The sequence below is a fragment of the Chiroxiphia lanceolata genome, chromosome 25, assembly GCF_009829145.1.
Source record: "Chiroxiphia lanceolata isolate bChiLan1 chromosome 25, bChiLan1.pri, whole genome shotgun sequence".
Classification (NCBI taxonomy): Eukaryota; Metazoa; Chordata; class Aves; order Passeriformes; family Pipridae; genus Chiroxiphia; species Chiroxiphia lanceolata.
In genome coordinates, this window is record NC_045661.1 from 279,066 (window position 1) to 306,214 (window position 27,149).

The 27,149-nt window shown below is 55.9% G+C and overlaps 3 protein-coding genes across 8 annotated transcripts; 1 reads left to right on the top strand and 2 right to left on the bottom strand.

The window, feature by feature from the left end:
* Positions 1 to 1,855: 1,855 nt before the first annotated feature.
* DEF6 (DEF6 guanine nucleotide exchange factor) lies at positions 1,856 to 12,204 on the bottom strand. The gene is made up of 11 exons (XM_032710540.1): positions 12,052 to 12,204; positions 8,152 to 8,292; positions 6,520 to 6,705; positions 4,850 to 5,077; positions 4,624 to 4,770; positions 4,348 to 4,456; positions 3,968 to 4,266; positions 3,395 to 3,561; positions 2,994 to 3,192; positions 2,482 to 2,572; positions 1,856 to 2,267 (listed from the first exon to the last, which is right to left on the bottom strand). Exons 1-11 carry the CDS (start codon positions 12,145 to 12,147, stop codon positions 2,056 to 2,058), a joined length of 1,875 nt encoding a protein of 624 aa, XP_032566431.1. The 5' UTR covers positions 12,148 to 12,204; the 3' UTR covers positions 1,856 to 2,055.
* Positions 12,205 to 12,279: 75 nt separating this feature from the next.
* ZNF76 (zinc finger protein 76) lies at positions 12,280 to 22,917 on the bottom strand. 6 transcript variants are annotated; one of them, XR_004360867.1, is made up of 18 exons: positions 22,621 to 22,917; positions 21,247 to 21,387; positions 19,925 to 20,005; positions 18,749 to 18,826; positions 18,392 to 18,594; positions 17,681 to 17,758; positions 17,189 to 17,305; positions 16,978 to 17,053; positions 16,524 to 16,649; positions 16,241 to 16,420; positions 15,755 to 15,988; positions 15,256 to 15,386; positions 14,357 to 14,506; positions 14,151 to 14,264; positions 13,972 to 14,031; positions 13,717 to 13,822; positions 12,935 to 13,027; positions 12,280 to 12,861 (listed from the first exon to the last, which is right to left on the bottom strand). XR_004360867.1 is itself a non-coding variant. In XM_032710541.1 (17 exons), exons 2-16 carry the CDS (start codon positions 21,317 to 21,319, stop codon positions 13,718 to 13,720), a joined length of 1,806 nt encoding a protein of 601 aa, XP_032566432.1. In that variant the 5' UTR covers positions 21,320 to 21,387; positions 22,299 to 22,351; the 3' UTR covers positions 12,281 to 12,845; position 13,717. The 6 variants fall into 6 exon arrangements, 2 of the variants coding, with proteins under 2 accessions (XP_032566432.1, XP_032566433.1); XR_004360864.1 differs by lacking the exon at positions 22,621 to 22,917 and adding an exon at positions 22,299 to 22,351; XR_004360865.1 differs by lacking the exons at positions 17,189 to 17,305; positions 22,621 to 22,917 and adding an exon at positions 22,299 to 22,351.
* On the top strand, positions 22,783 to 26,029 carry RPL10A (ribosomal protein L10a). The gene is made up of 6 exons (XM_032710557.1): positions 22,783 to 22,925; positions 23,127 to 23,201; positions 23,287 to 23,367; positions 23,678 to 23,826; positions 24,711 to 24,883; positions 25,829 to 26,029. Exons 1-6 carry the CDS (start codon positions 22,798 to 22,800, stop codon positions 25,997 to 25,999), a joined length of 777 nt encoding a protein of 258 aa, XP_032566448.1. The 5' UTR covers positions 22,783 to 22,797; the 3' UTR covers positions 26,000 to 26,029.
* The last annotated feature ends 1,120 nt before the right edge of the window (positions 26,030 to 27,149 follow it).

Below are 27,149 nucleotides of genomic sequence, written 5' to 3' on the forward strand. Positions count from 1 at the left end.
GAAACCTCCTGGCATATTCAGGGCTTATTTGGAGGGAAGCCCCTCTGAGAGATTTCCTCTCGTGCCGGGGAAAAACCCGGACTGGATTTCGGCCGGAAACTACGGAGTGAGGAAAAAACCCGGACTGGATTTTTCTAGACTATGGAATGGAGGAAAACCCGGACTGGATTTTGACCAGAATACAGAATGGGAGGAAACCCGGACTGGATTTCGGCCAGAGTACGGAATGGGGAAAAACCCAGATTGGATTTTTCCAGAGTACAGAATGGGGGAAAACCCAGACTAGATTTCCAAAAAAAAAATTTTTTTAAAAAAAAGAAGAGTTGGACTTGATGATCTCAGAGGTCCTTTCCAACTCTGCAGTTGCTCACCAAACAGTGCAGAGCTCGGGTGATGCCCTCGGCCGTGCAGATGGGCCCACGAGGATGGGTGGAGGTGGCCCTTTACCTCCCTGCCCAGGTGTGGTGCAGTGTGCACCTGAAGCCTGATCAGAGATGAGACTGAGGAAGCTGACGAGGGAGGGAAGATGCCATCAGCCTCCCACCAGTGCATTTTCATCCAGCCCATTTCCTGCCCAGCACAGACATGCCTTTGGCACCCTCAGCCCCTGCTCTGCCTGTGGATCACATGTAGCAGCTTTGCCAGGGTCACACTGAGCTGCCACGGCAATCTGCACCACGGTTCCCACGCGCCTCAGCAGAGGACAGAGCCCAGCTCCGGGGCCGAGCTGGGAAGGGCCCACTCTGCCAGAAAACATGTGCAGAGTGGAGGCATCCCGTGTCCAAGTGGTCCAGCCGTGATGGCACAGGGCAGGCAGGGACCTCAGATGCACAGGGCTCAGGACCACCTCGCTGCAACCCAGTGCACTGGGGAGAGAGGTGTTGAATTTGACCTGCGGCCCCCAAACCACCCCTGCCCTTGCTGTGTGTCAGCACGGCTGTGTGGGACTGGGCACGGGGCCACCCCCACCCCGGGCACACAGAGCACTTTGTCCCTGCCCCGCGGAGCGGCCGCTCGCCACGATGGAAAAGAGCTGTGAAACAGTGTGGGAGGGAGGGCAGTGCCCTGCGAGAGAACACCCAGAGCGCCCGGGAGGAAACAGATCATAATCTCCCCAGCGAACTGCGGCTCATCCGCACGAGGAACAGCAGGTTGGGTGCAGAGCTCCTCCAAGGACCTGTTCCGGGGGGACCCTCGGAGGTTCTGTGCCCTGGACAATAAAGACCCCAAAGGCACAGGTGATGGGACTATTTAAACAGAGGTGCTTGGGAAAACTAACTCTGATGATTGTGTATGTTATTGGGGTTTTTTTTGTTTTATTTTACATCCCTCTTGGCCCTCCAGACCAACCCAAAATCTACTGGTGGAGCCACTTTCCACAGGTTGTGACTGATTCCTTTCAAAGGGCTCTTTCCTACAGGGGGAACCCAAAACCCACAATGCTCAGGAGAAAGGGCTGGTGCCTGCAGGGCCACCAGTGTGCAGGGCAGGAGGTCTGTGGCCACCAGCTCCAAAAGCTTTATTGCTTGTTGGTTTCTGCTAATTCTAAGTGACTCTAGGACTAACAACCACCATCAGGGAACACAGTGGTAGTTAAGGACACCCTGGCCATGCTGGGGGGGCCGATGAGGAGGTCATGCTCCGTTGGCCCAAGCATCCCTGGCAGGGCCCCACAGCCCGGGGTTCAGCGGGCGATGCAGAAGGGTTGCGGTAGAAACCAAGGGGAAACTGCAGCCCTGAGCCACGCAGTCCTGACCCACCAGTGCCTCTTTTTTAGGGCAGGGTAGAAACCAGAGTGCAGGGAGTTGAGTCCAGCAGCCCAGAGGAGATGGTCCTGCCGCCCTCTCCCCAGAGCTGGGCTGCCTGAGCCTCCTGGCACGTGGTGGCTGCAGCCCTTTACTGATGGAAATGGGAGCATCTCTGCCTCATGCAGTCCCCTGTAGGCTCTGTGCTGGTCTGCACTTGGCTTCACCCAGAGACAGCCGCACCAACCGTCTGCTCAGAGGGACAAGCTGGGCCCTACCATTCCCAGCTGAGCTCTGCCATCCTGTTGGGCTACTTGGTGGGCTCTGTGGCCATGGTGTCCGCATCTGGAGATGGCAGAACACCACTGTTCCCACCGTTGCTCACGTTTTCCTCGCTGTTGTCTGTCATGGGGCCACTGCTTTTATCCTCCACTTTCTGCTTGAGTTTGAGGGAAGAATCTCTCTGGGACAGGAGGGGCTGGTAGCCAGCGAAGGCTCCTCCGCTCACGTTTGTACGCTTGTCTGCGGGTGGACAGAAAAAGAGAGTTGTTTAACTGGGCTCCAAACCAAGCATTCAGCTGAGAAAAAGGGTTGTGGAGTCTCTCCTTGCAAGAGGCATTCCTTCCCTGAAAGATGAGGATCCTTCTGGCCCCCAGATGCTCCCAAAGAGGGGATGATGGGTGAGGGACTGGGCTCATGCCCCAGCTCAAGGGAGGCTGGTTGGCTGGGCTCCTACCTCCTGGCCCGATGGGGTGCATCAGTCGGTTCATCTGGACGTTCCAGTGCTTGACGTTGGTGCTGGCCTGTCGCAGCTTCCGCTGGGCTGCCTGGGAGGGAATGGAGGAGAGGGGTGAGCTGGTCACCCCACTGCCCCTGACTCGGGACTGTGGGCATGGATTTCCCTTCCCTGAGTAAGCCTGGATTGGAGGTTCCCTCTGGGATGGAGACCCAGCTCACCCTCCTCTAGGTTTCCTGCTCCTCCTTCAGTTCTTACCCCTCCACACACTCCCACTGTTGACATCACTTTGGACACCAGGGCTGTCTCCACGGGGCAGGACATGCTTGTCCTGTCTCAGCCACTGCAGCACCCCGTGCCTGCACGTGGCACAGCTCGGAAACCCCCGAGGCAATGCACCTTGATTCCCAAAGCTGCTGCATCCTCCCCAGTACTGAGGTGGCTCCAGGGAGGGCTGGGAAGTCCCCTGGGGCTCACCACATGAAGGGATGTGGCACTGATGTGATGCTCACCATGACGTCTTGGTCCACCCGCTGTCTGTTCACTCTCACTTCTTCCAGCTGCTTCTGTGCCTCTTCCAGACATTTGTTCTTGTTCTCCATCTCCTGCTTGAGGACTTGCTTCTCCCGCTGAGTTTTGATGATATATTCCTCTTGCTCCTCCTTCAGTTTCATCAGCTGCTTCAGTTTCTCCTCTTCCTCAGCCAGTAGCCTGACAATGAAGAGCAAGAGGTGAGAATGTCCCTCTGCCACTTCATCCACCATCTTCCCCGTCCCTGCCAGCATACTGGGAAGTCACCAGCACACCTCAGTACCCAGGAGAATTGAGCTACCCTAGGGAGCACATTCCCATGCACAGCTGCTGCCCTGGGAGCGGGGCTGGTTGAGGAGGGGGAGGGATGCCCCAGTCCTACCTGGCCTGTGCGTATCTCACGGCTTCCTCATCCTGCCGTGCTTTCACCTCCTGCTGCAGGGCCTCCTGGAGCCGCTCCTGCATGGCCTCCAGCTCCAGGATGCGCTTGCGCTGACGCTCTGCCTCTGCCTCCTTCAGGACCATCTCTGCCTGCATGGAGGCACGAGCCTGCCGGGGGGACAGGAGCCATCAGCGTGGGCAGCTGGCTGGGCCACCACCACTGTTCTCCAGAACCCCTTAGTCCTGCATCCCAGGGTGGATGCCAGACATCTCCCAAAACAGGGAGAGTCCATGGCAAGTGGTCCAAAGCAAAGCTGTTTCCCTGCTCAGGAGACAGGCTGCATCATTTGGAGCCAGTGAGGCTGTGAGGTCAGAAATGGGCTCCCTGGCCAGCCTGGCACCAGCACTTGTCTCTCACTGCCCCCTACATACCCTTGGGGCAGGTTGTCCCCATCTCCTGCTCTGCAGGAATCTCAGCCTTGTCCAAAGGCTGCCCCAGGGAAGGGAAGGAGAAGGAAGCACCCAACTCATGAGCAACGAATCCCTGGCAGGACTCTCCACAGGGTGCACCCACCTGCTCAGCTTCCCGCAGCTGGATCTCCAGGGTCCTCTGCATCTCCTCGTGCTGCTGCCTCCGCCGCTGCTCCTCCTCCTGCAGCAGGATCTCTGCCTGCCGCTGGGCCTCCTTGAGCAGTTCCAGCTCCTGCAGCTTCCTCTCCTTCTCCTCCTGCAGCTGCTTGAGCCGCTGCATCTCCTCCTCCTTGGCTGCCTTGCGCTGCTCCCGCTGCTCCCGCTGCTCCCGTCGCTTCTGCTTCAGGTCCTTGTGCAGGGATTTCTTTCCCTCAGCCTGCAGCCGGATAGCTGTCTGGATGGCTGGAGAGGGAGGCCACAGTCAGTGGGGACATGGAGGGGGGCACGGGGAAGCTGGGGAAGGGGCGTGGGGTGGGCACAGACCGAGCGTCCACTCCTGGCGCTGCCGGGTGTCGGAGGCGCTCATCTCGTAGGTGCGGGAGGAGGTCTTCACGCAGAACATGCACCTCTTCCCATCCCGGTCAGGCAGCACCTGCAGGGTGAGGACACAGGATGACGTTACCCTCGTACCCCACCTCATCCCCCTGGCTCCAGTGCTCCTGGATGTAAAATTGTGTGTTCTTGGGTCTGCCTTCCTGGGGTCTGAAGGGGATCTGCCAGGTCTCCTGTCCCCAGGCTGACGAGTGGCCCTGGCTGTACCTCCACGCAGCAGTGCTTGTCCAACGCAATGCTCCCCTTTTTCTCCTTCCGTTCCTCGCTCATGTAGTAGGACAGGACACTGGGCTTCAGCATGAACCACCGCTCTGACCAGTTCCTCCTCAGCTGGCCCCTCTTCCAGAGGTATCCCTGTACACGAGAGACAGAGATCAAAACTGGGGATGGGGGCAGGACAGGGCTTGTGCCCCAGGACATGGGGGCTCCTTGCCTGTTTGAGCACATCCTCGATGACCTCCTGGTACACCTCCTCCACGGCCATGCTGATGGCCTCCTGCTCGATGCCTCGCAGGAACCGCCCGGAGTTCACCATGTCTAGGAACTGCCAGACCGTCAGCCCCTCTTGCCCCTGCGGCTCCTGGGACAGGTATTCATCCAGCTCACAGGAGTTCAGCTCCACGTTCATGGCCGTACAGATCTTCTTCAGCAGGTACTCCACCTGTGGGGATGGGGAAACTCAGGGATGTGGGGAAGTGAGAGCTGTTCCCACCCCACCGACCCCTTTTGGAGAGCCCAGGACCACCTCTCTTTCCAGCCTGGAGATGCAGGACCCTGATCGCAGAGGTTGCAATGGCTGAGGTCATGGCCAAGGCATTCTAGGCAGCAGGCTGGCTCAGGAGGTTGGCACTGGGTTAGAGCTTGACCACTATTGGGAGGTTTTTCCTTTTTAACCCCAAGGCTGAGATGTTTTGGCTGGTTTGTCTGCAGAGTAAGAAAACTGCAGCAGCCAAGAGCCTAAGGGAGAACAGGCCAGCACTGCTGGACCCCACACACAGCCTGCAAGGTCGGTGTCTCAGAGCACAGTCCTGAGCTCAGCACCACTTTGATTTCCAAAATCACTGGGAAGAGCAAGGGGACAGGTCCCAAAGGAGATGAGCATCACTTTGAAACTGCAAGTAAAGTGTTTCTAAAAAGAGCCAAGATGGTTGACATGATGTGGGGAAGACTTATTTCAGCTTAAGTTTTGCTGCCAGCTCTCCTCTGCCCACAATCTGGGGATTGAGGCAGGTGGATGACTGCAGGGAGCCACACAGGAAGGTGACACACAGCAGGGTCCCCCCTCCAGCTGGATTTTTAATGTCATTTAACTAGGAGAAGGGCAAGCAGTGAATGCGCTTGCTCAGCCCCGTAAGCAGAAGGATGATTCAGTTTGTCATGGTCTGGGGAACAGGAAACACCTCTTGCAGGGTGCAGGAAGTGTGGTTGCCCTCCTACGTCTGCGCAGCATGGCCCTTCTTGCCTTTTTTTTTGTCCTCTGGTTTTTTGGAGTTTTTTTTGACTTTTCTGCTGATCTCAGGATGTTGATGGGGTAGAAGCCAACAGCAGTTGCTTGCCCAGCTAAGTTCCTTCTGCTGATGCCTGTTCTTGGCTTCTATGCTTGTGCCTCCTCCCTAGATCTGCCCCCCTTCTCATGGGGCTTTCATCTGACCCTGGAGAAGGGAGAACCTCCCCCGCTAAATTCTGTGGAATTTGGAGATTTGGAGATTACTGCCAGAGGCTTTGCTTTGGCTGGTACCTCACCCTTAATGCTCCGGATGCCGGGCAGGGGCTGAGTGCCCCGTGGCAGCGGCCACAGAGAGGGACAGACAGCTCTGCTCTGCCACTGCCCTCTATGTGAGAGAGGCTCCAGCACTTTGGAGGGGTCCTCCCAGATGCTCCCAAGTCACTCCCTTCTCCGTGGGCAGCGGGGGTGGCTGTGGGCATAGCAGGCCCCACTCCTCCCACCTCTTTCCTGCTCTCTCTCACCCCCTGGAGCACCACATCTTGCAGGATGTGGTGGGACGTGCCAGGAAGCGATAGCAGGATGTGTTACCCCCAAAGAGGGCTCTGCCAGAGCACGGAGCCCTGGGAGGACAGGGATGGGAGGAGAGGCAGTCCTACCTCATCTGGCACCATGACAAGAGGGTATTTGTCTTCAGACAGAAAGTTGAAGAGACACCAGAGCTTGAAAGCATCTTGGTGGGATACAACGCTGTTCCCGTTCCGGTCAGGTTTGTAGTTCTTCTTCGCTGTGAGGGTCCAGCAGAGCTCATCGAAGTTTTCTTTGACAAAAGCACCTTCCTCCACCTGTGGGCAGGAGTTGAGGGTGAGCAGGGAGCTGCAGGGCTATGGAGAGGGGTTCTGAGGGGGAAGTGCTAGTGGGAAGAAACTCTCACTCCTAAAATCTCTTGTCCCTGCCAGTGAGAAGCACAGGGTGATTTGGAGCACCAGCAGAAACCCTGTGGTGCAGCACATGCAGCAGTGTGGTGCTCTTCAACCTCCCCAGTGCCTCCACAGCTTCGGGTCTCTTTTTATCCCATTCCACCATAAAGAGGAACTGGGGAGCGAAGGGGAGTGCTGGCCTGAGGGCAGGCAGCAGTGGAGGCAGGAACGATGCCTCCACCAGCCTCGGCCCCACTGCTGTCTGTGAGCTTCTGTAACCATGTCCTGGCACTGCAAGCAGCCCCACACAGCAGGTTTGGTGAAGATGGGTGAACTGTGATGTGTGAGGAGCCTTGGCTGTCCCTGGGTGCTCCATCCCAGCTGTAGGAGCCACATGCTGCCAGCACAGGAGGAAACTGCAGCAGTAGAGCTGGAGGAAAACCTTTGGGTGGGTAGCAAAAGCTAAAAGCCTGTCTTACTAGGAAAACCCACTTCCCCTTCTCAGGCTGCTTCTGGGATTTTATTAACCATGGTGAATCAGAAGAAGGGGGTTTAAAGATCATCTCCCAAAGAACCACATGGGAAACTAGAAGGACTTTGGCCACTTTGTGATGGGGAGATTGGGCTGGGCTGACCTTGGGCAGCTCTTGCTCTGGGCAGAGGGAGTTGGGGAAGCCTCTGCCCTCGCTCGCTGCAGACCAGATCCCCGCAGCCAAGATCAGCTTTGCTGGACCAGACTGGGCAGCTCCTGACCAGCTCCAGGCAAGGCAAAGATGGGCATGGAGACCCACAGAGACCTGCCAGGAGAGCCAGGGGAACGAAGGGTTACTGCACCCAGCTCTGGCCCCCTTCTGTGAGCACACAGTGGAAGAAAGCTGCCAGTCCTTGCACGCTTGGAGGAAACAGCACCCATGGACAAACTGGTGGCTGTACTAGACAAAGGTGCATTTAAATTACTGAAAAAAGGGAGAAAGCCCATGCCCACCCCAATTCTCCTCCTGTCTTGGCACGTCATCCTCCTCCTTCTCCTCTTTGCCAAATGACGTCACATTCCATATCTGAAGAGGGTTAGAGAGGAAAAAGCAGCCAGTTTCTCTCTCTGCGCCCTGCAGGAAACATGGGCAGAGATACTGCTGCATCCAGAGCCTTGATGGAAAGGGCTGACTTCATCCTTGCCAAGGAGACATTGAGAATTAAACGTTTCTCACTTGTTTTGGTATTCACCTGAGTGCTCCCCATCTCTCTGCACTCTTTTTCCACCCATCAAGGCATGTGACCTCCTGTGGGCTGTGGGGAGCAGAGCCATTGGGCTCCTGTGTGATGCAGGAGCAGGCACCACTGTGTCCCCCCTTCCAAGGCCAAGGGGCTCACCTTATCCAGGATGTACTTGTTCAGGTATGGCATGTAGCCCTGGCTGGACACTGGCCCATCATCGTCATCACGGAAATGCTCTTCCAGTGCCACGGGATCGTGGGGGATGCACAGCACCGTGTACAGGTTGTGAGACAGCACCTGGCCAAGCACGAGGGATGGTGAGAAGGTGAACAACCTCCAGCCCTGCCCCAGCACACCTCTGTGGTGCCACCCCCATACCCACTATGCCCTGTGACCTCCCTGCAGCCACAGCATTGAGGCAGAGTTTGAGTTTGGCAGAGGACAGGGCATCATTCCCAAGTGAAAACCTTACAGAATCATTTAGAAACAGGCAAAAATTAAGGATTTTTCCACATTAGTTACTTTTCTTCGCACATCAGGAACTTTTTTTTTAAAAAGAGCTGTTTCAAACCTCTCAGAGAAAACAGGACTTGCTCCGATCTAGAAAAGCTGATAAGCCACCCCGAGCCACGTGTTTGGTACAACCATGGCCCAGCCTGGCAGCAGCGGTGTCTGCCAGGGGGCACAGAAAGATGGAAACATGAAAATAGAAAAGATTTATAAGAAACTAAGAAAAAGTTTTGTCTGGAAGGGGAGCAGACAATGGAGATCTGAAGATGCACCATCTGCAGAAACACTCCACGAGTCTCACCAACGGCCTGTTTTTGTTCAAATTCCACAAAACAAAGGGTGTTTGGAAGCTCCCAAATTTCCCACGTGCTGGAAAGCTCAAAGCAAGGCTGTCCACGAGCATCACCAGCATCTCCAGCTTGTGATGCCAGACAGGCAGTGCTCTCCTTGCCTCTACCTCCCAGAAGTAGGAGATGACTAAATGAGCATCCCAGACTGACGCCACCCCATTGCACCAGGATCTGCGGATGCAGCTGGCCAAGGGTTCAAGAGAGGGCCTGGAGGAGAGGGTACAGCATCCCTACTCCTCTGTGCAGGGCTGGAAATTTCCTCCCAGCAGGAGAGGAGCTGGAGGCCATGCTGGGCTGCTGCAGCCGGAGATGGTTCTTGCTCAACCAGATTTTCTTTCTCTTTTCCACCCTCCAGACTGATGGGATCAGCAGGACTCCACCCTGTGCTCACACAGCCCTGAGCACTGTTGCTACAGCTGCACCTTTTGGGGTTGGTGCAGCCCTGGGGTCTGCACAGGACTGGAAAGGGTTGGGAACACCCAGGACATCCTTCAGGATGTCCTGAAGGCTAACAAATCCATCAGGATGGACTGAAACTTCAGGGAATCACATCCTGTTCCCTGTTTCCAGTGTGGGCCCTCGTCCCCATCCCTCACACCTCTCACAGCATCCCTAAAAAGCCCTGGGAGGTTTCACACGTGCCCCCGTCCATGATGGGAACCCCAAGCCCCTCTGTCCACCTTGGCACACCATGACCCACAGCTCCTCCACTCGCAGAGCCGCCACTGGACAAACTGGGAGGAAAGCCCCAGCCTGGCCAACGGTGGGGTGACTGGACAGAGCAGAGGTGGGAAACATTCCCGGGCTCTGAAACAGAGACTGGAGGGGGAAAAAATGACAGTGGGGAGCCACTGTCATGATCCCCATCACCTGTGAACAGAGGTGCTGAAAAGCACCAGGACAGTGCTCGGTGGCTCCCACCTCCTGCTCCAGCCACGCACAGCCACACTGAAGGCACACACCCCACATCCCAGCCCGCATCTGCAGAGACAGGGAGCAGCTCCCTCTGCTCAGCCAGGGAGGATGCAATGGCACCGAGAGGATAAATCCTTTTCCAAGAGCAGGGCTGGCGTGTGCCTGCGCTGGGAACAAAACTACCCGACCTCGCTCGGTGCGCAGCACTCCACCGCAAGCTGCCCTTCCTTCCTGTGCACACACACACCCACACTCAGTGTCTGCACACACTCGCCTGCGGAGAAGTGCCCCTGCAAGGAGCCCAACGGCTCCCACAGCTGCACCATCACACTGGAAACCCCAATATGTTTCCAGCAACTGGCTGGAGCGAGGCTGGAGTTCAGCCCCAGCTCCTGCTGGGACAGTGCCCATCTGCCAGCACAATCCCACCCAGTTCTGGGACTGCTTCCTTTCTGCAGGTGCAAACCCTGTGAACGCCGCTGCTTCTCCCACCCTTGTTCAAGACCCTTCATGCAGCAACACACCCGGGTGAGGGAGCAGAGCACAGCTCAGGAGGGGTCTGGAGAGTGCTCAGCCACTGTGGTTTCAACAAGTTATTAATCAGACCTGCAAGACCTCGGATTCCTTCTGCACTGAACGGACAAAAACGCTGCTGCTGGCCTGGGTAGGCTGGGGCAAACCTGAGCGTATTTGGGGATGGAAATGAGCTTTCCCAGGCCTCAAGGCAGGTGGGAAGTTATCCAGAATTGAGCTTCATCATTCAACGGTGCAGCTTAACCCACCACCAACCTGTCCTGTCACTGAAGGCTGGGGGAGAACAGCAAGGAGGAAAGTTCCCTTCCCCTCTGGGTAAAGCTGCTATGGACACACCATCCCCAGCTTCCCCACAGCCCCTGTGCCCCCTTGCACAAACTCTCTAGGAAATTGCCATAAATTGAGGGTTTCTGTGGCCTCAGCATCATATCTGGTGATAAAGATCTCTCAAGACAAGCACTGCACGTGTTCACGCTGGCGCTTTCGGGTCCATCACACGCGTGGGCTGGGCTCCAGACCCCGAGCATGGGTGCAGGGGATGCTGTGAGGGGGGTACAGCAACCCCTCTCAGGGATTAGCAGAGGGAATTAAGCTCTGGCCTACTTTGGGATTTTCCTTAATTCCTTCAGCTATTTCTACAGTTTTAGCAGGTGAGTGTGGCTCGCAGGACACATGCTGTAAGTTCTGGGGAGCAGCAGAAGGCTCTTTGCTGCAAAGGCAATGGCTGAGCACGAGTCATCTGACTCCTGCTACTTTTCCTCCAGATTCCTGCAAAGAAACTCTTAATTTTGGGGCAAAACATGCCTCCCCACCAAGCGCAGCACCTTCCCTGCAGTCTGTCCCCAGGGAAACCCCATAAAATAGAGGAAATAGTGGAAAAGAGCTTTCTTTGCAGCACTTCACAACTGGTCTCGCAAACTGGCAGCAGCTGCCAAGTCCTGACGCAACACCTCCCTGTGCCTGGCATTCTACTGCTCAGGTCTCTCCTCTCATTTCAGCCTCCGATGCTGACCAGCATTTCCAACCCTGGTGCCAGTCTAAGAACCAAGAGAACGTTCACATGGCAACAAAAATGAGGCCCACCATGTGCAAAGTAAAAAAAACTCAATAATTACTGTTGAAGCCAAGGGCTCCCTGGCGGGTTCGACCAACCACGGCCTGGGGGCAGGCAAAAAGATTTTTAAAGCTCTGATGGGTTTGATGAAGGGCTAAGGGCAGGAGCCCTCTGAAAGCTGCTAAGCAGGGGGAGAGGGGAAAGCAGAGAGTTTTTAAAAATGCCTTATTATTTCTGGCCACACCACTGTGGAGTTTTAGTTTAAAAACAAGCTGCCCCTACCTCCCGACCCACTGGCTCAGCAGGAAGCAGAAATGCAGGTGCTCTGGCAAGCAAGAAAATATAAACTGAGTTTGGGCTGTTAGTTGGCCATAAAAACCGTAAGAAACTGTAAAGAACTAAAAGCTAGATTTCTCCTCATTTTCACCTAGAAAACATACTTGATCATGAACTCCCACCTCTCCTTCTTTTTTTTTTTTTTTTTTTTTTTTTTTTTTTTAAAGGGAGATGATGCAGAGCTTGAGAACTTCACCAGAATCACTACGGAGGCGACAGCAAGGTCTTACTGATCTCAATATTTAACAGTTCCTCCGTGGAAAGGTGGGGGATGCAAAGAGCCCTGGACCTGCTCTGCCCCTCGCCGCCCACCCTCCAGCCGCGCGCGGGGGCCGCCCGAGCCCCCCGGGAACTCACTTTGAGCTGGGATTTGGAGACCTTGCCGCTCTTCTCCACGTCCAGGGCGGTGAAGGCGTACCAGATGGACTTGAGCAGCTCCGCTCGCAGGTCCATGGCTGCCGGCGGCGGCGGCTCTGCCGAGCCCGCGGATCCGGTTCCTGGACGCCGCCCGGGCGGGCGGGACGCGGGGCGGGAGCGCCGCCCGCCCGGGGCTCCCCGGGAACCCCCCGCGCCCCATCGCTGCCGCTCCGCTCCCCGCGCCGCCGGGGCTCACGGACCCTGCGCTCGGCTCGGCCCACACATCAAACGCTTCGTCGGCATTTGCGCTCTGGGGAGAGAAATCTCCTCCCTGGCTCAAGCATCAGCTTCCCCTCCCGGGACTGAGACGCAGAGCTTCCCCTCGCAGCGGGAGCATGGGCTGCGCTTTGGAACGGCTCCAGCTCTCCTTGTTTTGCCATCAATCGCATCAGGGCAGGTGTGGGGAGACCCAGCGTGCTGCACCCTCCCGGGTTGTGCCCGTTCCGTGCCCGCAGAAACCTCTTCCTCTGCAAACTCCTCGGGGACGTCCAGAAAATAATCCACCTGACTGCCGGGAGCCTGCACTGGGCTCAGGTTTACAGCTGGACTCAACGATCTCAAAGGTCTTTTCCAGCCAAAATGGTTCTGTGGTGCTTCCCGTGCTGGCTCTGTCTGCCCAGTGCCTGGGGCAGTGGAAGGGCTGAGGGCACCTGCCCAAGCCTGTCTCCCCAGCTCAGGGGCCTGTAAGATGTGTTCACTGACACAGTTCCGCAAATCTGGGCTTGCAGGGGTCCCTGGAAGAGCCAAAACCTGATCTGAGATTTCAGAGACACCTCTTAGTCCCCCCAAGCCACATGGTGGGGGCTCAGAGGGTACAGCTCACCCTGCTCCCTGCCCTCCTCTGGGACAGTCGCTGCTTTGGCAGGACACATTCGGTCAATTCCACAAATCTCCTCAATTTCTTTAATCCCTACAGCTGCAAAACAGTAACATCGATCACCTCCTCCCAGCCTCCACCAGAGAGAAGGGGGCTGCTTTTAAAAACAACATTGTTAATTTGTTTTTATTTCAACTCAACATTTACATTCAGGTCTAGCTCAGCCCTCGAGAAGTGCAGGCTGCTCTGCTCTGCAGCCAAGGAGTCAGCCACGGAAGCTTGTTTGAGAGTGGAGTGTGACAAAGAGATGGGAGAACTGCTGTCAGAGCGCTGGCTCCAATGGCAGGAACTGGTCACCCTTGACATCGAGCCCAGGACAGCCTGGGCTTGCTCTGATGGGCCTTTGTTGCTTCCATACACATGCTGCCCACTTGTCCCTGAGCTGGAGGGGTGGACAGGAAAGGGGAGCTGTTGGACTATTCCTAGAGGTAGAGGGCAGGAAGTGCCTCTCTGAAAACAGGGCTGCTGCTCAGAGCCCAGGAGAGGCTCCAGCAGAGCCTCCAGGAGAAGGCAGCAGTCCAGTATCTTTGCCCTCCCTCCTTGGAGAGAAGAGCCCTTTGCACAGGGTCACTTCAGCAGCCTCACGCTGCCATGTCACCCCTCCCGGCCCGCACAGGGCAGGTGCTGGCTCAGACACTGTCCCTGCCCCGTGTCCCCCTGCAGCACCCACTGCCCCCGCCCGTGACAGGCCAGGGGTCCTCTCCCCCTGCCCCAGCAGCTCTGCCGACCTCAGCTCCCTTTCTCAGATACGGCTGTGTCAGACGTCACCGGTCCATAGTGGATTACTGCTGCAGCCATGCTGACGCCTTCCTCCAGGCTCTGCTGCTCTTCCAGCTGGGGAAGGCAAGGGAGAGAGATAGTGAGTGCTGAACCCCTGAAAGGCATCTCAGGGCAGCCCCCAGCAGGACAGAGGGGCAAGGGGGCGGTGACAGAGGTGTGAAGCAGAGGGGCAGACGTGGCCGTGATGCAGAAAGGCTGCTTACACAAGAGCATTCTGCAATCCCAGGAGCACATCCCTGTGCTGTCCTCTGTATGCAGGGCATCTGGGAATTAAGAAGCAAGTCCTCTGGGCAAGCAGCAATGCAGCAGGGCAAGAGGGCAAGTGCTGCGGGCAGTAGGTGGCTGGGGAGCAAAGGGGTGCATGGCAGGAGCCGTGTGGTACCTGCACAGTGATGTGGGTGCCGTGGGCAGTGGCCAGCAATGCCACCTGCTGATGATGGAGAGGGGCAACGGCGGATTCCTCTGACACGACTGCCCCAGAAGCGACTACAGTCACCTAGGAAAATCAGATAAAAAACAATCATGTTTTAAAAGAAAATGCAGCTCCTTTCTAGCAGAGAACAGGAAAGGTCCCAGTTTTGTCTGTACCCCCTGCGTCTCGGTGCCATCGGTGCTGGCCACAGTCACGGTGCGAGTGTCACCCGTCAGCTCTCCCTTGGGCACGGCAAGGGCCCCACTCTGTGTCACCACACTGATGGCACTGCCCAGGGCCCGCAGCTCTTCCTGCGACAGACTGACCTGGGGGATGACAGTGGATGCTCAGGGAGTCTTAGACAACTCCCTAGTTTAGCAATGCAAAGGTCTGGGCAAGGATGAAACAGTCTTGCTGCAAGACCCAGGGCACAGAGAACTCCAAGGACTTTGCCCAGGGTCATGGACAGAACTGATGACAGAGAACTCAGAGCTTGGGTCTCCAGCCCTCCCTGCTTGTACCACAGCTCCCCTCCCCACTCAGCCTCTTCCTTCCAGACTGTACAGGACAGCTTGTGCATTGTGGCAGCAGAAGCATCTCAAGCTAAGAGGAAACAGTCACTTTTGGCAGCTGCTTCCTTTGCCCTGTACCACAAAAGGGAGTTTTTTCCACTCAGCACATGGGCAGCTGGTGGAGGGAAGTACAAGAAAAGCACTGCTGCATACAAATGATGACAAAACATCTCCAAATCCAGCCTATGTCAGCAGATCTTGGGAGCTGCTGGGAGCTGAGGACTGACAGGCACTGCACACAAGCCTGGGCAAACACCTGGAGACCCCATCAGCAGGGAGAGGCACCCTCCCTGCTGGATCAGAGACACCCTCAAACCAAGACTGCAGCAGTGAGTGAGGCTGTAGGAGGGAGCCCTCAGAGAAGGCAGAGCCCATGGAGCCCCAGGGTCTGTTTTATGCTGAAAAAAGGCCCTGAAGAGAACACTGCAGCTAGGTAGAGGCAGAATCTCACTTCACATAATAACTACTGTCCCTGATGTGCTGGAGGCTGTCACTGTCTGTACCTGCTCTGTTCCATCCTGAGAGATAAGTGAGACCTGTGTAGGCACAACATCATCTTCTTCATCTTCCTCCATCTCCGACAGGAAAGCAATATGCTGGCTCTTCAGCAGGCACCCTCTGTCAGCAGCAGCAACTGGGTCAGGGAAGGGGAAGAGCAGCATTATCAAAACATGAAAGCACATGCTGGGCCCCAGGACCTGCCTGTGGCCTCAAGGGCCAGCACAGAAGAGCACAAGATCACGATGACACCAACCCAGTGATGGCCTGGTAAGAAGGGCCTTTACCTCTCCCTGTACTATAGAATGGGCAGGGGCCTGCTCCCAACCTGTGACTTACAGCAAGGACCATCAAACACAGATCTGAATTTGATAGGGAGGCAGGAGGCCATGGCACAGACCTGGGTCTGAGAGGGGAGCAGCTGCAGGCTCTTGCTGTCACCTCTCCCCCCTTTGCTGTACCTGACCTGAGCCTGCTGCAGGTGATGGGGGAGTGGGGACTCACCCTCCAGCCGCAGCCGCTCAAAGAGGGCCCGCTCACTGTCCTCCGTGGCCTCCAGCTCGCCGTGGCTGCTGCGCTTGTGCATGGCCAGCGTGGAGGTCTGGCGGTACGTCTTCCCACAGCTGCTGCAGGTGTAGGGCTTGCAGTGCGTGTGCACCACGTGGTGCTTGTAGAGGCTGGAGTACTCCGTGAAGCGCTTCCCACAGCCTGGCACAGTGCACAGGTATGGCTTCTCTCCTAGGGCAGAGGCCACAGAGCACAGCTTCACCCACTCGCTCTCCTCATGCTCCAGGGAGGGATTCCCCACCAGAGCAAATAGCTGGAGGTGGACCAGTGGAACAATAATCAACCGAGCAAAGCAATTCCCACTATTTGCTTTAACTCCCTGGCCACCCCCAGATCTACTCCTGCAATGCTGGGCCTGGAAATGCCCATCTCAGCCCCACAGACCTCCCTGCTGCTGGCTGGGAGGAGCTGGCCGCCTCCTACCTGTGTGGATTCTCATGTGGTTCTTGTAGTTGGTGGCACTGGTGAAGCCCCTCCCGCAGCCGGGCTCTGGACACGCGTACGGCCGCTCGCCCGTGTGCGTCCGGACGTGAACCTTGCGGATGTTGGAGGTGGTAAAGGAGCGGCCACAGCCCACGAAGGGGCACTTGAAGGGACGCTCACCTGCATTGACAGAGTGATGTGGATGAGCCCTGCTACCATGCAGCTACCTGGAATGCCCTGGAAAGCCTTTCACTGGCAGTGCAGTTCTCCCCGTGCTGCTCACCTGTGTGTGTGCGGATGTGTTTCTGTAAATCCCCAGAGGTTCTGAAGGCTTTGCTACACATATCTTCTGAACACTTGTATGGTTTCTCACCAGTGTGTGTTCTCATGTGGCTCTTCAGCCCATACCCTGTTCAGGATAGAAACCACAATTAATTTTGTAACAAAAAGGAGACGCCACGATAAGCTGTGTACCACCCCCCAGTTCATGTACTTGAGTGTCTGTCCTGTGTCTCCAAAGCTAAGGGGGAAAAAATATCCAAATGGCCCCCAACACTACTTTCACCATTATCTTACTACAATCAATCAAGTCCTGCAGGCTCCCATGCTGTAGTTCCCTTACAGAAGGCTTTAGATGCTCTGGACATTGTGCTCTGCTGGACCAGAGCCAGGGCTGAGGTTCAACAGCATTTTGGGTTGGACAGAAAGCAAAATCTTCTCAAAAGAGAAGCTGTTACCTGTAGCAAATGCTTTCCCACAACTTGGGAAGTCACATGTATATGGTCGGTCACCTGTGTGAGCACGTTCATGTACCTGGAAAAGGAAGAACGGATCATTAAAATGAGGACCAAGGCAAGGAGGAAGGAAAACAGCTGCACAGAATGCAGAACCCTGGCACTGTAACCTGGGATAGGTCTGGCCTGCACACTTCCATGTCACCTGCTTTACCTTGCGGTGGTGGGCAGTGGTGTAGAGGCGGCCACAGCCTTTGTACCCACAGGGGAAAGCTCTGCTGCTGACCTGCTGTCCCTTCCCATGGCTGTGCACCTCCTCCTCCTGCAAATCCTGCCAAGACAAGTACAGGAACTAATCCAGCAAGCCACCACAGCAGGCTTCACCAAGCCCACACAAATATTTCCCTCCTTGCCATACATATGCACTCCTGCAGTTATCCTCCAAAAACATGTTCCTACAAACAAGCTTGTACCCGCACGGTGCAGCCCAGGTGACAGAGCTCCAACAAACCTGCATTTCCCACTCCCACCTCCCAGCTCACTGGGGGTTCTCAGACATCTAACTCCCTCTCTGGGCTTTGCTCAGCTCATTTGTGAAGTGTGCACTTACTATTTGCTAACTCGGCAGAGAAGCCACCAACGCTTTTTTAATTATTCGCTGGCAAAGAGGAGTTCGGCCTAGTTCCAGTCACTGAAAAATTCAGACCTGAGAAGGGACGTTGCTGGAGTCCGTACGGTTCATACGGCAGGTGTCTGTCACTCCCTCCTCTTCCTTGTCAGACCCCTGTGGGTGAAGAAGCACAGGCACTCTTTGTGCCTCCCTGTACAGTGTGGAGCACGAGAGCAACCCAAGTAGGAAGACAACGACAGCCAGTGCCACCCCGCCCTTCTGCAGAGAGCTGGGACTGGGCCTGCCATGGCAAGAAGGTCTGTGCCCAGCTGAGCATTGCCAGCACACTGCTGGCAGCCCCGTCTCCACAACGCTCTGCAGACGGGAGAAAACAGCAGCACCCAGGATGTTCAGGTGGGACACTGCAGTGACAACGCATCAGGATCGAAAGCTGTTTTGTTTTTTTGAGGTCTTTGTCACCATGGGGACAGTGGCCATAGTTTAGCCACTGCTGACATGCCAAAGGCTGTATCACAGTAGCTCTCCTCTCTTCCCAAATCCAAGCCTGTAGCATGTTAAGGGTGGCAGGCCCAGCACCCCATGGGACCAAATGGCCCCATTCTTGGCCCCTAACTGCCAGCCACCCATCAGTGGTGGCACTTGCCCTGGAGCCCTGTCCAGCTGCTTCTCTCAAAGCTGGCACTGCTGAAAGACAGATATACACAAGTACTGCTGAAGGGAGGGCCAAGCGTGGCCCCCAACCCGCGGTGCTGCTGGCAGACCCCGGGAGCAGCGCTGTGCCCTCACCTTACTGCTGTACTGCTGTAATGCATTCATGGTCCCCACACCAAAGGCATCATCTTCCTCCTCCCCAGCTAACTCCTCGAGCCCAGTTCCTGTCTGCACTTCCAGGATGGTGCTGCCAGCTGCTACGATGACAGGACGGTGGACGTAGGCAGTGGAGCCGTCCTCCACCTGGATGGCCTGGAAGGTGCCGGGATCGTAACTGTCTGGAAGAGGAAACCAATTACATCGAATGTAAAGAGCTGCCGAGTGTGAGGCAGAAGAGTGCTCCACCTCCCCAGTCACCCACAGCCCTGGCAATCTGGGACACTATAGCAGCTTCTGCTCCAGTTGCCAAGTGAAGAGCAGGGAGCACTTTACCTTCAGCTGTGCTGTGTATGTAGGCCATGCTGCCATCTTCCAGCACCACTGGCTGACCGTCTTCCAAAGCCACAGACTCTAAAAGAGAAGTGAAACATCCACATGCTTTCCTGGAGGACTAAGGATGGAGAGAATACTGTGGCAGTTCCTGAACCCTACAGCATTAAGGCTCCCAGGAGAGGACACAGAGCTCCTGCTTGCCCTGGAAGGCAACCACAACTGTAGGTTTTAAGACGCCATTTGAACCCTTCTGATGTGAATTTTGAGATTTTTCAAGGCTTCATGCACAGATTCGCCACTTTCTTAGCTCAAAGCATTAGTGCAGTGCCTTCCCAGTTTCAAAATGCCAGATTATATCCCAGACAAGGAGGATGGTTCTGGCACAGGGGTGTGTGAAAGATAACACAAACATCCCATGGCAGAGGAAGGGATGGGAAAGAAAACCCTTCTCACTGTGTGTGGAGGCAGTGAAGAGGATGAAGGGGGGAAAGGCATAAAAAGTGGGTTTCAAGCAACCTTTTGAGATTAGAAGAGGGAGACGGCACACAAGAGGCTTGGGAGGGTAAAGAAGGACTGCCCAAAGCAACCGAGCTCTTTCTACCTGCCCTTTTGCATCTTAGCGTGGTCAGGGAGGGGCCTGGGTCTGGGCCACTCTGCTGCCTGCCACATGAAATGAATTCCCATCACCTCTCAGATTAATGTCATATCAGTTTGGAGGTGACATTGGCCAATGGGTCAATGACCAAGGTGGCGTTGCTTCCAACAATTCCCACCTGCCCTTCACCAACACCTATTCCAAAAGTAATATATTATCTCATAGTTCAGAGGAAATTCCCGTCCAACTGCTCCCACATGAAACAAAGTCTGTGTGGGAACAGCACACAGCTCACTGGGCTTGTGCTCTGTCAGACTGACAGTGGGGAGGGAGAGCCCACAGGTGAAATGACACCTCCACCAAACTGATCTTCTTGACAGATTGCTGAAAACTTTGCAGGAAATCACATATTCTATGCCCTTGTTTATTCAGCCTCAAAACCACGAGCAAAAAAAGCCCTACACAAACCCTGGACTTGCGAGAGCTGGAGCTGACAGGAGCCCGAGCGCTGGAGCACTGACAGCTGCAGCCACATCTACAGTGTCCTTCCAAAGAGAAAGAGGGGAATGTATTGTTCTCACCTTTCTGAACTGTCACCTGATGGATATAAGCTGTGGTCCCATCTTCAAGTTCAATGACTTGTCCTTCAATCAGCTTTTCACCTGAAACAGTTATAACATCCCATCAGCGCTGCCGAGCCCAGTCCCTCTGCCCCATGTGCTTCCCAAGGAAACCAGTCCCACAGAAGGGAGAAACTGTCACTTCTAGGCTGTTAGGGACCAGCTTTCCCTCGGATTGCTGGCATTTCACTTCCCAGAAATGCCAGAGCTGCCCTTTCCTAGAGAGGAGGACACACAACAAAGACCCTTAGGCATCACTTGCCCCTCCCAGCAGTTTGTGCCAAGGAGCAGAAAGAACATTGTGTGCTGAGCTTTTGGAATCTAGTAGAAAGCAATTACACTTGTGCTGGAGAAAAAAATCAACTGCAAGCTCTGAGTGGCATCAGCAAGTGCCTGGAGATTTCTTTTTTTCTACTTTGGCAGAGGATCAACTCTTGGAAAAAAATTACAGTACCTAAAGGGGCCTAACGTGCTGCCAGGGTTGGGTTCTGAAGACTGAAATCTTACAAAGCCTGACTCTGTGCAATCCTGTAATAATGACTGAGTTGCCCAAAGATTTGATGCAGAGAAGACATTGCTCCATCTCACTTGAATAGGTAAAATCCAGGTTGGTTTCACCTGGAGCACAAAGTCTGGGGGGGGTCACACAACCCAGTGGTTCCAAGACAGTCCAATCTACACATGTGGAATATAAATAAACTTCCAGTGAGATTTCACAGAAAAGAAAGCAAGAGAGCAACCCCCAGGACATGGAGCCACACAGCTCATCCATCCTGTTCTGCAGGCTGGGAAACAGCAGTGGGTGGTGGAGGAAGGGGCACCTCACACACATCAAAGTAAGGAAAAGTGTTGAAATCGGCACCTCTCTGAGTGAGAAAAGCACTGTTGTGATCCAATCCCTGTGCACACCAGTGAAGGAAAACCTCCAGCTCAGCCCAAGGCAAGTTTTGGTGGAACAGAGCCCTCCAAGCCACAGCATCAGCTCTGCTTCCCTCAGCGATCCCAGAGAGAACAAGGCTCATCTGGTCTGAACAGCACCTTTATTGTCTACAGCAACAGCTCTCTCATCTCCACAGCTTCATTTCCACACCAGAGGCACATTTGACTTCTGTTTTATTTTATATCAGACTTCTGTTCAAATCCAACAGAGAATCACCTGTGCTGCTCGTGTGACGCGGCCACACACGTGTGGCAGCTCATGCGCTGTGAGGGCACTTTTGGCAAGTCTTTCATTTCAGTCCCAGAAAAAGACTTTGAGCCCTGGCAGCCCGAGGCTCCGTTACCTCTGGCAGCCTGCTGCAGGTAGGCTGTGGTGCTGTCCCTGAGGGTCACTGCTGGCAGCCCCAGACTCTCCATCCCGCCGGGAGCACCGGGCCCAGAGCCAGGGGCCTGGGGGACACTGAGCCGTCCTTTTTGCTGCAAGCCTTAAGTAAAAAGAACAATTCCATTTTATTTTCTCTCCTCAGATGTATACTCACTTTTGCACACCAGGAAAGGCTTGAATGGCCTCAAACTACTTTTGAGGTCATAAAGGATTAAGATGGACAACGCTGCATCCTTCCCCCACCAATGGCAGGCAGGGCTAACAATCTGTTCCATAGACAAATATAAAATCACACCAGTGAACTGACAGACTCTTCTTTGAGACAGTGCAAATGCCACATTCAAGCCCTTCCCGTCTTCCAAATGATCTGCAGGGAGGGTTTCCAAGTACTATAAGGCCTGAACCTACAGGCTGAGCATGTCCTGTACTGCAAGAGAAAGGGGCAGGATGATGAGCTTTATCCCTGGAAGCATCCTCCTCTCCTCCCTTTCCTGACTAATTCCCAGCCTTATGAGAAACAGAATTTCAGGCTCTAAGCACATTATGTTAAAACCACCACACCCCTACAAGAATATTTTGCTAAAGAGGCTCTCTGCTGACAGATTATCTTTCAAAGCAGCTACAGTGGGTTCTTCCTGAGCCATCTCTGAGATAGCCAAATACTTAATCGTCTGATTTGCAGGAACAAGTCGGACCGCCCCGTCTGTCCCCACCGCAGCCCGGGGTGAGCCCGGCTTTGAGCCCCCTCAGTACGCCTCACCCCGCACCCAGCTGAGGCTCCTCTGCGGCTGCAGCGGGTCCTGCCGGGGTTCGTTCCCCCTGGGCTGCGGCGGCCCTGCACTGCTGAGCCCCCGGTACGAGCTGCGGTGCGACGGCACCGGCGGAGAGCAGGGCCCGAGGGGAGCGGCCGGCGGGCCCGGGGGTGGCGGGGGACAGGAGGGGCTCTCCCCGCGAGGTGCCGGGGGCTGGGGCAGCCCCAAGGCCCGGCCGCCATCGCCCCCCCGCACCGACCTGAGCGACCCGCCGGGCCCGGGTCCGCCGCCGGACCGACATGCACCGCGGCCGGGCCCCGCAACGGCACAGCGACGGCACTGCCGCCCGCGTCCGCAATACAGGTTCCGGGGCGGGCCGGGCCGGCTCGGGGAGCGCGCCGCCGGGCGGCCAATGCGGGCATGCGCGGTGCCAACACTGAAGCCGCGAGGCACCGCTTTCCCTTGCCCTTCCCGGCCGGGGGCTGCGCGGGCCGCCAGCGGGACCTGCCTAATGCCAGTGTTCTACAGCACTGCCGCCCGCGGGGAGCCTGTCCAGCTCGCTCCTCACGCAGCGGGCGCACCCCGTCTTCTTCCCGGTAGCTGCTCAGAGGAGCCAGAGGCTCCTAGGATGCGCTGTGAAGCGATGGATGAGCTCCTGTCCTGGTGGTCCGCGACAGGAGGCAAAGAGACCTTAGTTGTTCGTTTACCAGGGAAGGAGATGCGGGCAGAGCAGGGCGGTGCCCTCCACCGCTCCCAACATGGTGGCCCCGCGCCGCCGCCGCTCCCTCCATGGCGCCGCGTGGCCAAGTCTCGCGAGATCTCGCCCTTATTTATACCGCTCCGGGGGCTGTTCCGCCCTTTCGATCCGAGCCGCCGCCGCCATGAGGTGGGTCAGTCCTGGCGCCGTATCCGCCGCCATCCGCTGCCATCCGCTGCCGTCCGCCCCGTCCGCGGGGCTGCCCGGGGGGCCACTGGGGCGTAGGCAGTGGGGTCGATGGCGGAGGGAGAGCGCGGGGGCCGGGGCGGGTTCGGGGCCGCGCCTCGGGCGGGGCCTGCCCTGAGCCCGTGCTGCCGTTTCCCCCCGCAGCAGCAAAGTGTCCCGGGACACCCTGTACGAAGCGGTGAAGGAGGTGCTGCACGGCAGCCGCGCCAAAAAGCGCAAGTAAGAGCCCCAGACGCGGCGGGACCGGGCGTGTGGCGCTCGGCCTCCCCCCACCCGGCCGGGCCTCACCCGCTGCCTCTCGCAGGTTCGTGGAGACCGTGGAGCTGCAGATCAGCCTCAAGAACTACGACCCCCAGAAGGACAAGCGGTTCTCCGGCACCGTCAGGTTCGCCATCCTCTCGCTCCCACCCAGCCTTCGGCGCTGCCCGGCCCTGCCCGGGGCCGCCGCGGCGCCGAACCGCTTGGGGAGTCCAGAGCGCCCCGGCCCAGCGGGAGCGGCTGGACGGACCCTCACCCTGGGTCTTAAAACATGAGGGGAGGTGTGGGAGCCCCCCGGGCTGTCCCCACCGGCCTGCTGTGATGGCAGGTGAGCGGCGGTGCAGGACGCCCCGTGCTGTGGTAAGGTGTCTCCGTGCTGGCTCCAGGGACACGGCAGCGGTGCTGGTAAGGCACTGACTCGGACCTTCCATCCCCAGGCTGAAGTCGACACCACGGCCCAAGTTCTCGGTCTGTCTGTTGGGGGACCAGCAGCACTGCGATGAGGCTAAAGCAGTTGACATCCCGCACATGGACATAGAAGCTCTGAAGAAGCTCAATAAGAACAAGAAGCTGGTGAAGAAGTTGGGTGAGTGTGGGTCAGGCTCTGAGTACCTTGGCCAACTTGGGAGGGGTCTGGGTAAGCAGGAGGCTTTCTCTCATCTCAGATTTCCGTGTCATGGTTAGCTCCAGGGATAGAAAGCTGAACAGAGTACCAAAGTCTGCCCAGAAACTACCCAGAAAAGCCCCCAAGCTGTTGGCAGTGCAGGTCTGAGAGGTCAGTGCGGCAGGAGTGGGGTTGGTTGTCCTGCAGAAGGAAGGAAGGGACATAGGAAAACATGCTTGTCACAGAGTTTCACCCTTTGCTGTATTCCTTGATTTTCTGGTCAAGGACCTGGAGTGCAGCAAAAGCAGAGAAATGCTGGAGGCAAGAGTGGGATTTAGTCTTGCAGTTCTTACATGAACAGAATAAAATTTGCCTCTTTTCTCTTGGAGAGAGAATCCTTCCTTCTCTGAGAACTCTAGAATCACTTTGGTACATTCCTGAGGCGGACAAGAACTTGACACTCCATCCATGATCAGCCACGGAACCATGTGCAGTTAGGAAGTGACATGGGATACTGTGGCTGTTGGCTAAGCCTCTTGGAGATGGGTCGTCCATCCTGGTGTGCACAGGCTGTGGCAGGGGGCTCCTGACAGAGCTCAGAGTTCAGTGTCACCTGGGGCTCAGCAAAGGACAGTTCCTTCAGGGAATGAGCTGTGTGCTGTTCGGAGTCTGTGTCAGGAGTGGGGCTGGGGTCTGGCTGCTGTGACAGTCATTCCTGATAGATTGTTGGTAAAACCAGCCCCTGTCCAGGTGGGACTGTGGGAATGTCTGTTGGGGGAAGTGGAGCTGTGCTTGGCTGAGCTGCTCCCTGGGAGCTCACTGTGGGAGCAGAGTCTGTCCTCACCTCCCCGGTTCTCTCCTTGCAGCTAAGAAGTACGATGCCTTCTTGGCTTCCGAGTCCTTGATCAAGCAGATTCCTCGAATCCTGGGCCCAGGCCTGAACAAAGCTGGGAAATTCCCTTCTCTGCTCACCCACAACGAGAACCTGGTGGCTAAGGTTGATGAGGTCAAATCGACCATTAAATTCCAGATGAAGAAGGTAAAGCAGGGCTTTTCCTCTCCAAGGCAGTTCTGTGTCTCTGCTATAATTGGGATGGACTGTAGGTGGCCCTCGAGTGTTTCCTCCAGCAAAGGGAGACCTCTGCTGCCAGTCAGAAAGGAGGAATAATTTTTCTGTTATTGACAGAAATGGAAGCAAGTGATCATGAGATGATTCGATATTTCAGTGCTGAGCACAATCCAGTGCAGTTAACACTTCTAGCACACGGGTGACTCATAGGGTTGGCCCTGGCTGGGCACGTCCCTGGGGGCTGAACACAAGCAGAGCTTTGCCAGGGCGAGTCTGGGACTTGACTCTGCAAGTGAACTTGGGAGCAGCTCTCTGGGGATCTGCTTGAGCATTTGAAGTAGCTCAGCTAATGATGTCCCAACACTTGGCCTGATGGCTTGCTCATAAATCCTGTCTCCAGCCCTGCAGGGGGTGTTGAGTTCCAGGCTGCTCGGGGAGGCTGGGCAGGCAGGTGGGGAGGCTCGACCTCTGTTGTGCAGGAGGAGAGAGCTGGCGGCTGGTGCCCAAAACAGAAAGTGAAGCTGATGCAGGGCCTGGCAGTGGAGTTGGGGGCCAATGGCAGGTCCCCAGGTCAGCTGTTGGCAGAGGGAGTGTGGGAACAGGGTTATTAACCTTGGGGTCTGCTCCGGTGCTGGCTCTGCACAGCGTGTCGCGTGTCCTTCCCAGTATTGCTGTCTCTGGGAGGCAGTGATGTTCCCACCTTCTCCCAGTCAGCTCTGTGTGTGTTAAAGGTGGCGTCCAGGGGCTACAGGCACAGGGAGCCACAGGCCAGGTGCAGCAGGCACTGGAAAACCCCATGGGTGGACTGGGAAAGCTGTGTCCAGCTGACAGACCATGGGACATCCAGCACATAGATGAGTTCAGGTCGGCACCTTTGCTCTGCCCATGAAACCTGTTCCTGGTGTATGTCCCCAGGTGCTCTGTCTGGCTGTGGCTGTCGGTCACGTGAAGATGACAGAGGATGAACTTGTCTACAACATCCACCTGGCCATCAACTTCCTGGTGTCCCTGCTGAAGAAGAACTGGCAGAACGTGCGAGCTCTGTACATCAAGAGCACCATGGGGAAGCCCCAGCGCCTCTACTGAGGGGGCAGCAATAAACTCTCTGGGCGCCCATGGCCATGTGTGGTTCTGTTACTCCAGAGCTCCTTGGGGTGGGTTTGCCCATGAGCTGTGGTGAGCCAGGTCTTAGATGCTGCATTAAGTTGATAGGGATGTGAATTCCAAGTGGTATATGGAGCTTTTGAGGGAAGGGGCCTCTGTGTTCAGAGCAGGGAGGGGGAATGGCTTCACTTGCCCCAGACTGATCAGAGCAGAGGTGTCCCAGGGGCAGGTGGAGTTTCAGCAGTTAAACTATGGCCCCCAGATCCCCCTGTGCCCACAGAGCAGACCCTTGCCTCATTCAGTGCTCACCTGCAGCCATCCTGCTGCAGAGCCCAGCCTTAATCTGAGGGGGGCCCCAGCTTTTGAAGGCTTTTGGTGCTCCAGTCTCAGGTGGGGGGATTCTGCCCAAGGTGTAGCATGTGAGGACTTGATGGTCCAGCTGCCCAGGGATGGAGCTGCAGCCCAGCAAGGGGGTTGGGGCCAAGGGTACAGGGTGTGTTCCATCCTCTCTTCCCTCTGAGCCAGCCTATGTCCAACTCCTTATTCTGGGCTAAAAATCAGATTTGTTGCATCTAATTAGTGTGCATAAATACATTGTGCTGGGACTAGTGAGCTTAGGGAAGTCTGAACAGGGGAAAAAAATACCCTGGGCGCTGGAAAAGCTTGTCAGCATCTGAGGAAACCGAACAATGAAAATAGCTCTGGATCCTGCTGTTAGAAACCTTTCAAATAAGCATCCGAGCCAGTTTTTTGAAAGATCAACATGACACCAAGAAATTCCATTTAATAATTAAAAAAAGACAATACAAAATGCAAACATTTCTTTTTACAAAGTTCAAATACATTTTTCTTTTAATCAAGTGCAAATAACTTCATGAACTACATCTTGCTCATCATTTTAATAATCATTTTTGCTGGAGATGGCAAGTCCTGGCCTGCTGCAAAAGCCAGATATAAATACTCCAACATGGAAAAAACCCCCCAAAACCCTCATTTCTGTTCACCGTGTTGAAACATTCAGTTCATCCCCGAGGTGGCTGGTGTGGGTTTCAGCCTTTGAAACCCTTTCTGAGCTGGGGGTGGATGGGGGAGTGGGGCTGAGCCACACTGGAGGAGGTGCTCTGGGGGCCTC

Coding starts and splice junctions, on each gene's coding strand:
- DEF6 (XM_032710540.1), bottom strand. CDS start 12,147: ATGGACCTGCGAGCGGAGCTGCTCAAGTCCATCTGGTACGCCTTCACC. Junction 2,573..2,993: donor GGGTGGACCAAGACGTCATG/GTGAGCATCACA, acceptor ATTCCCTCCCAG/GCAGCCCAGCGGAAGCTGCG. Junction 2,268..2,481: donor GCACCCCATCGGGCCAGGAG/GTAGGAGCCCAG, acceptor GTCCACCCGCAG/ACAAGCGTACAAACGTGAGC.
- ZNF76 (XM_032710541.1), bottom strand. CDS start 21,319: ATGGAGAGTCTGGGGCTGCCAGCAGTGACCCTCAGGGACAGCACCACA. Junction 14,507..15,255: donor CTCAGGATGGAACAGAGCAG/GTACAGACAGTG, acceptor GTCATCCCCCAG/GTCAGTCTGTCGCAGGAAGA. Junction 14,032..14,150: donor GCACCCACATCACTGTGCAG/GTACCACACGGC, acceptor CTTAATTCCCAG/ATGCCCTGCATACAGAGGAC.
- RPL10A (XM_032710557.1), top strand. CDS start 22,798: ATGGTGGCCCCGCGCCGCCGCCGCTCCCTCCATGGCGCCGCGTGGCCA. Junction 23,368..23,677: donor CGGTTCTCCGGCACCGTCAG/GTTCGCCATCCT, acceptor TTCCATCCCCAG/GCTGAAGTCGACACCACGGC. Junction 24,884..25,828: donor TTAAATTCCAGATGAAGAAG/GTAAAGCAGGGC, acceptor GTATGTCCCCAG/GTGCTCTGTCTGGCTGTGGC.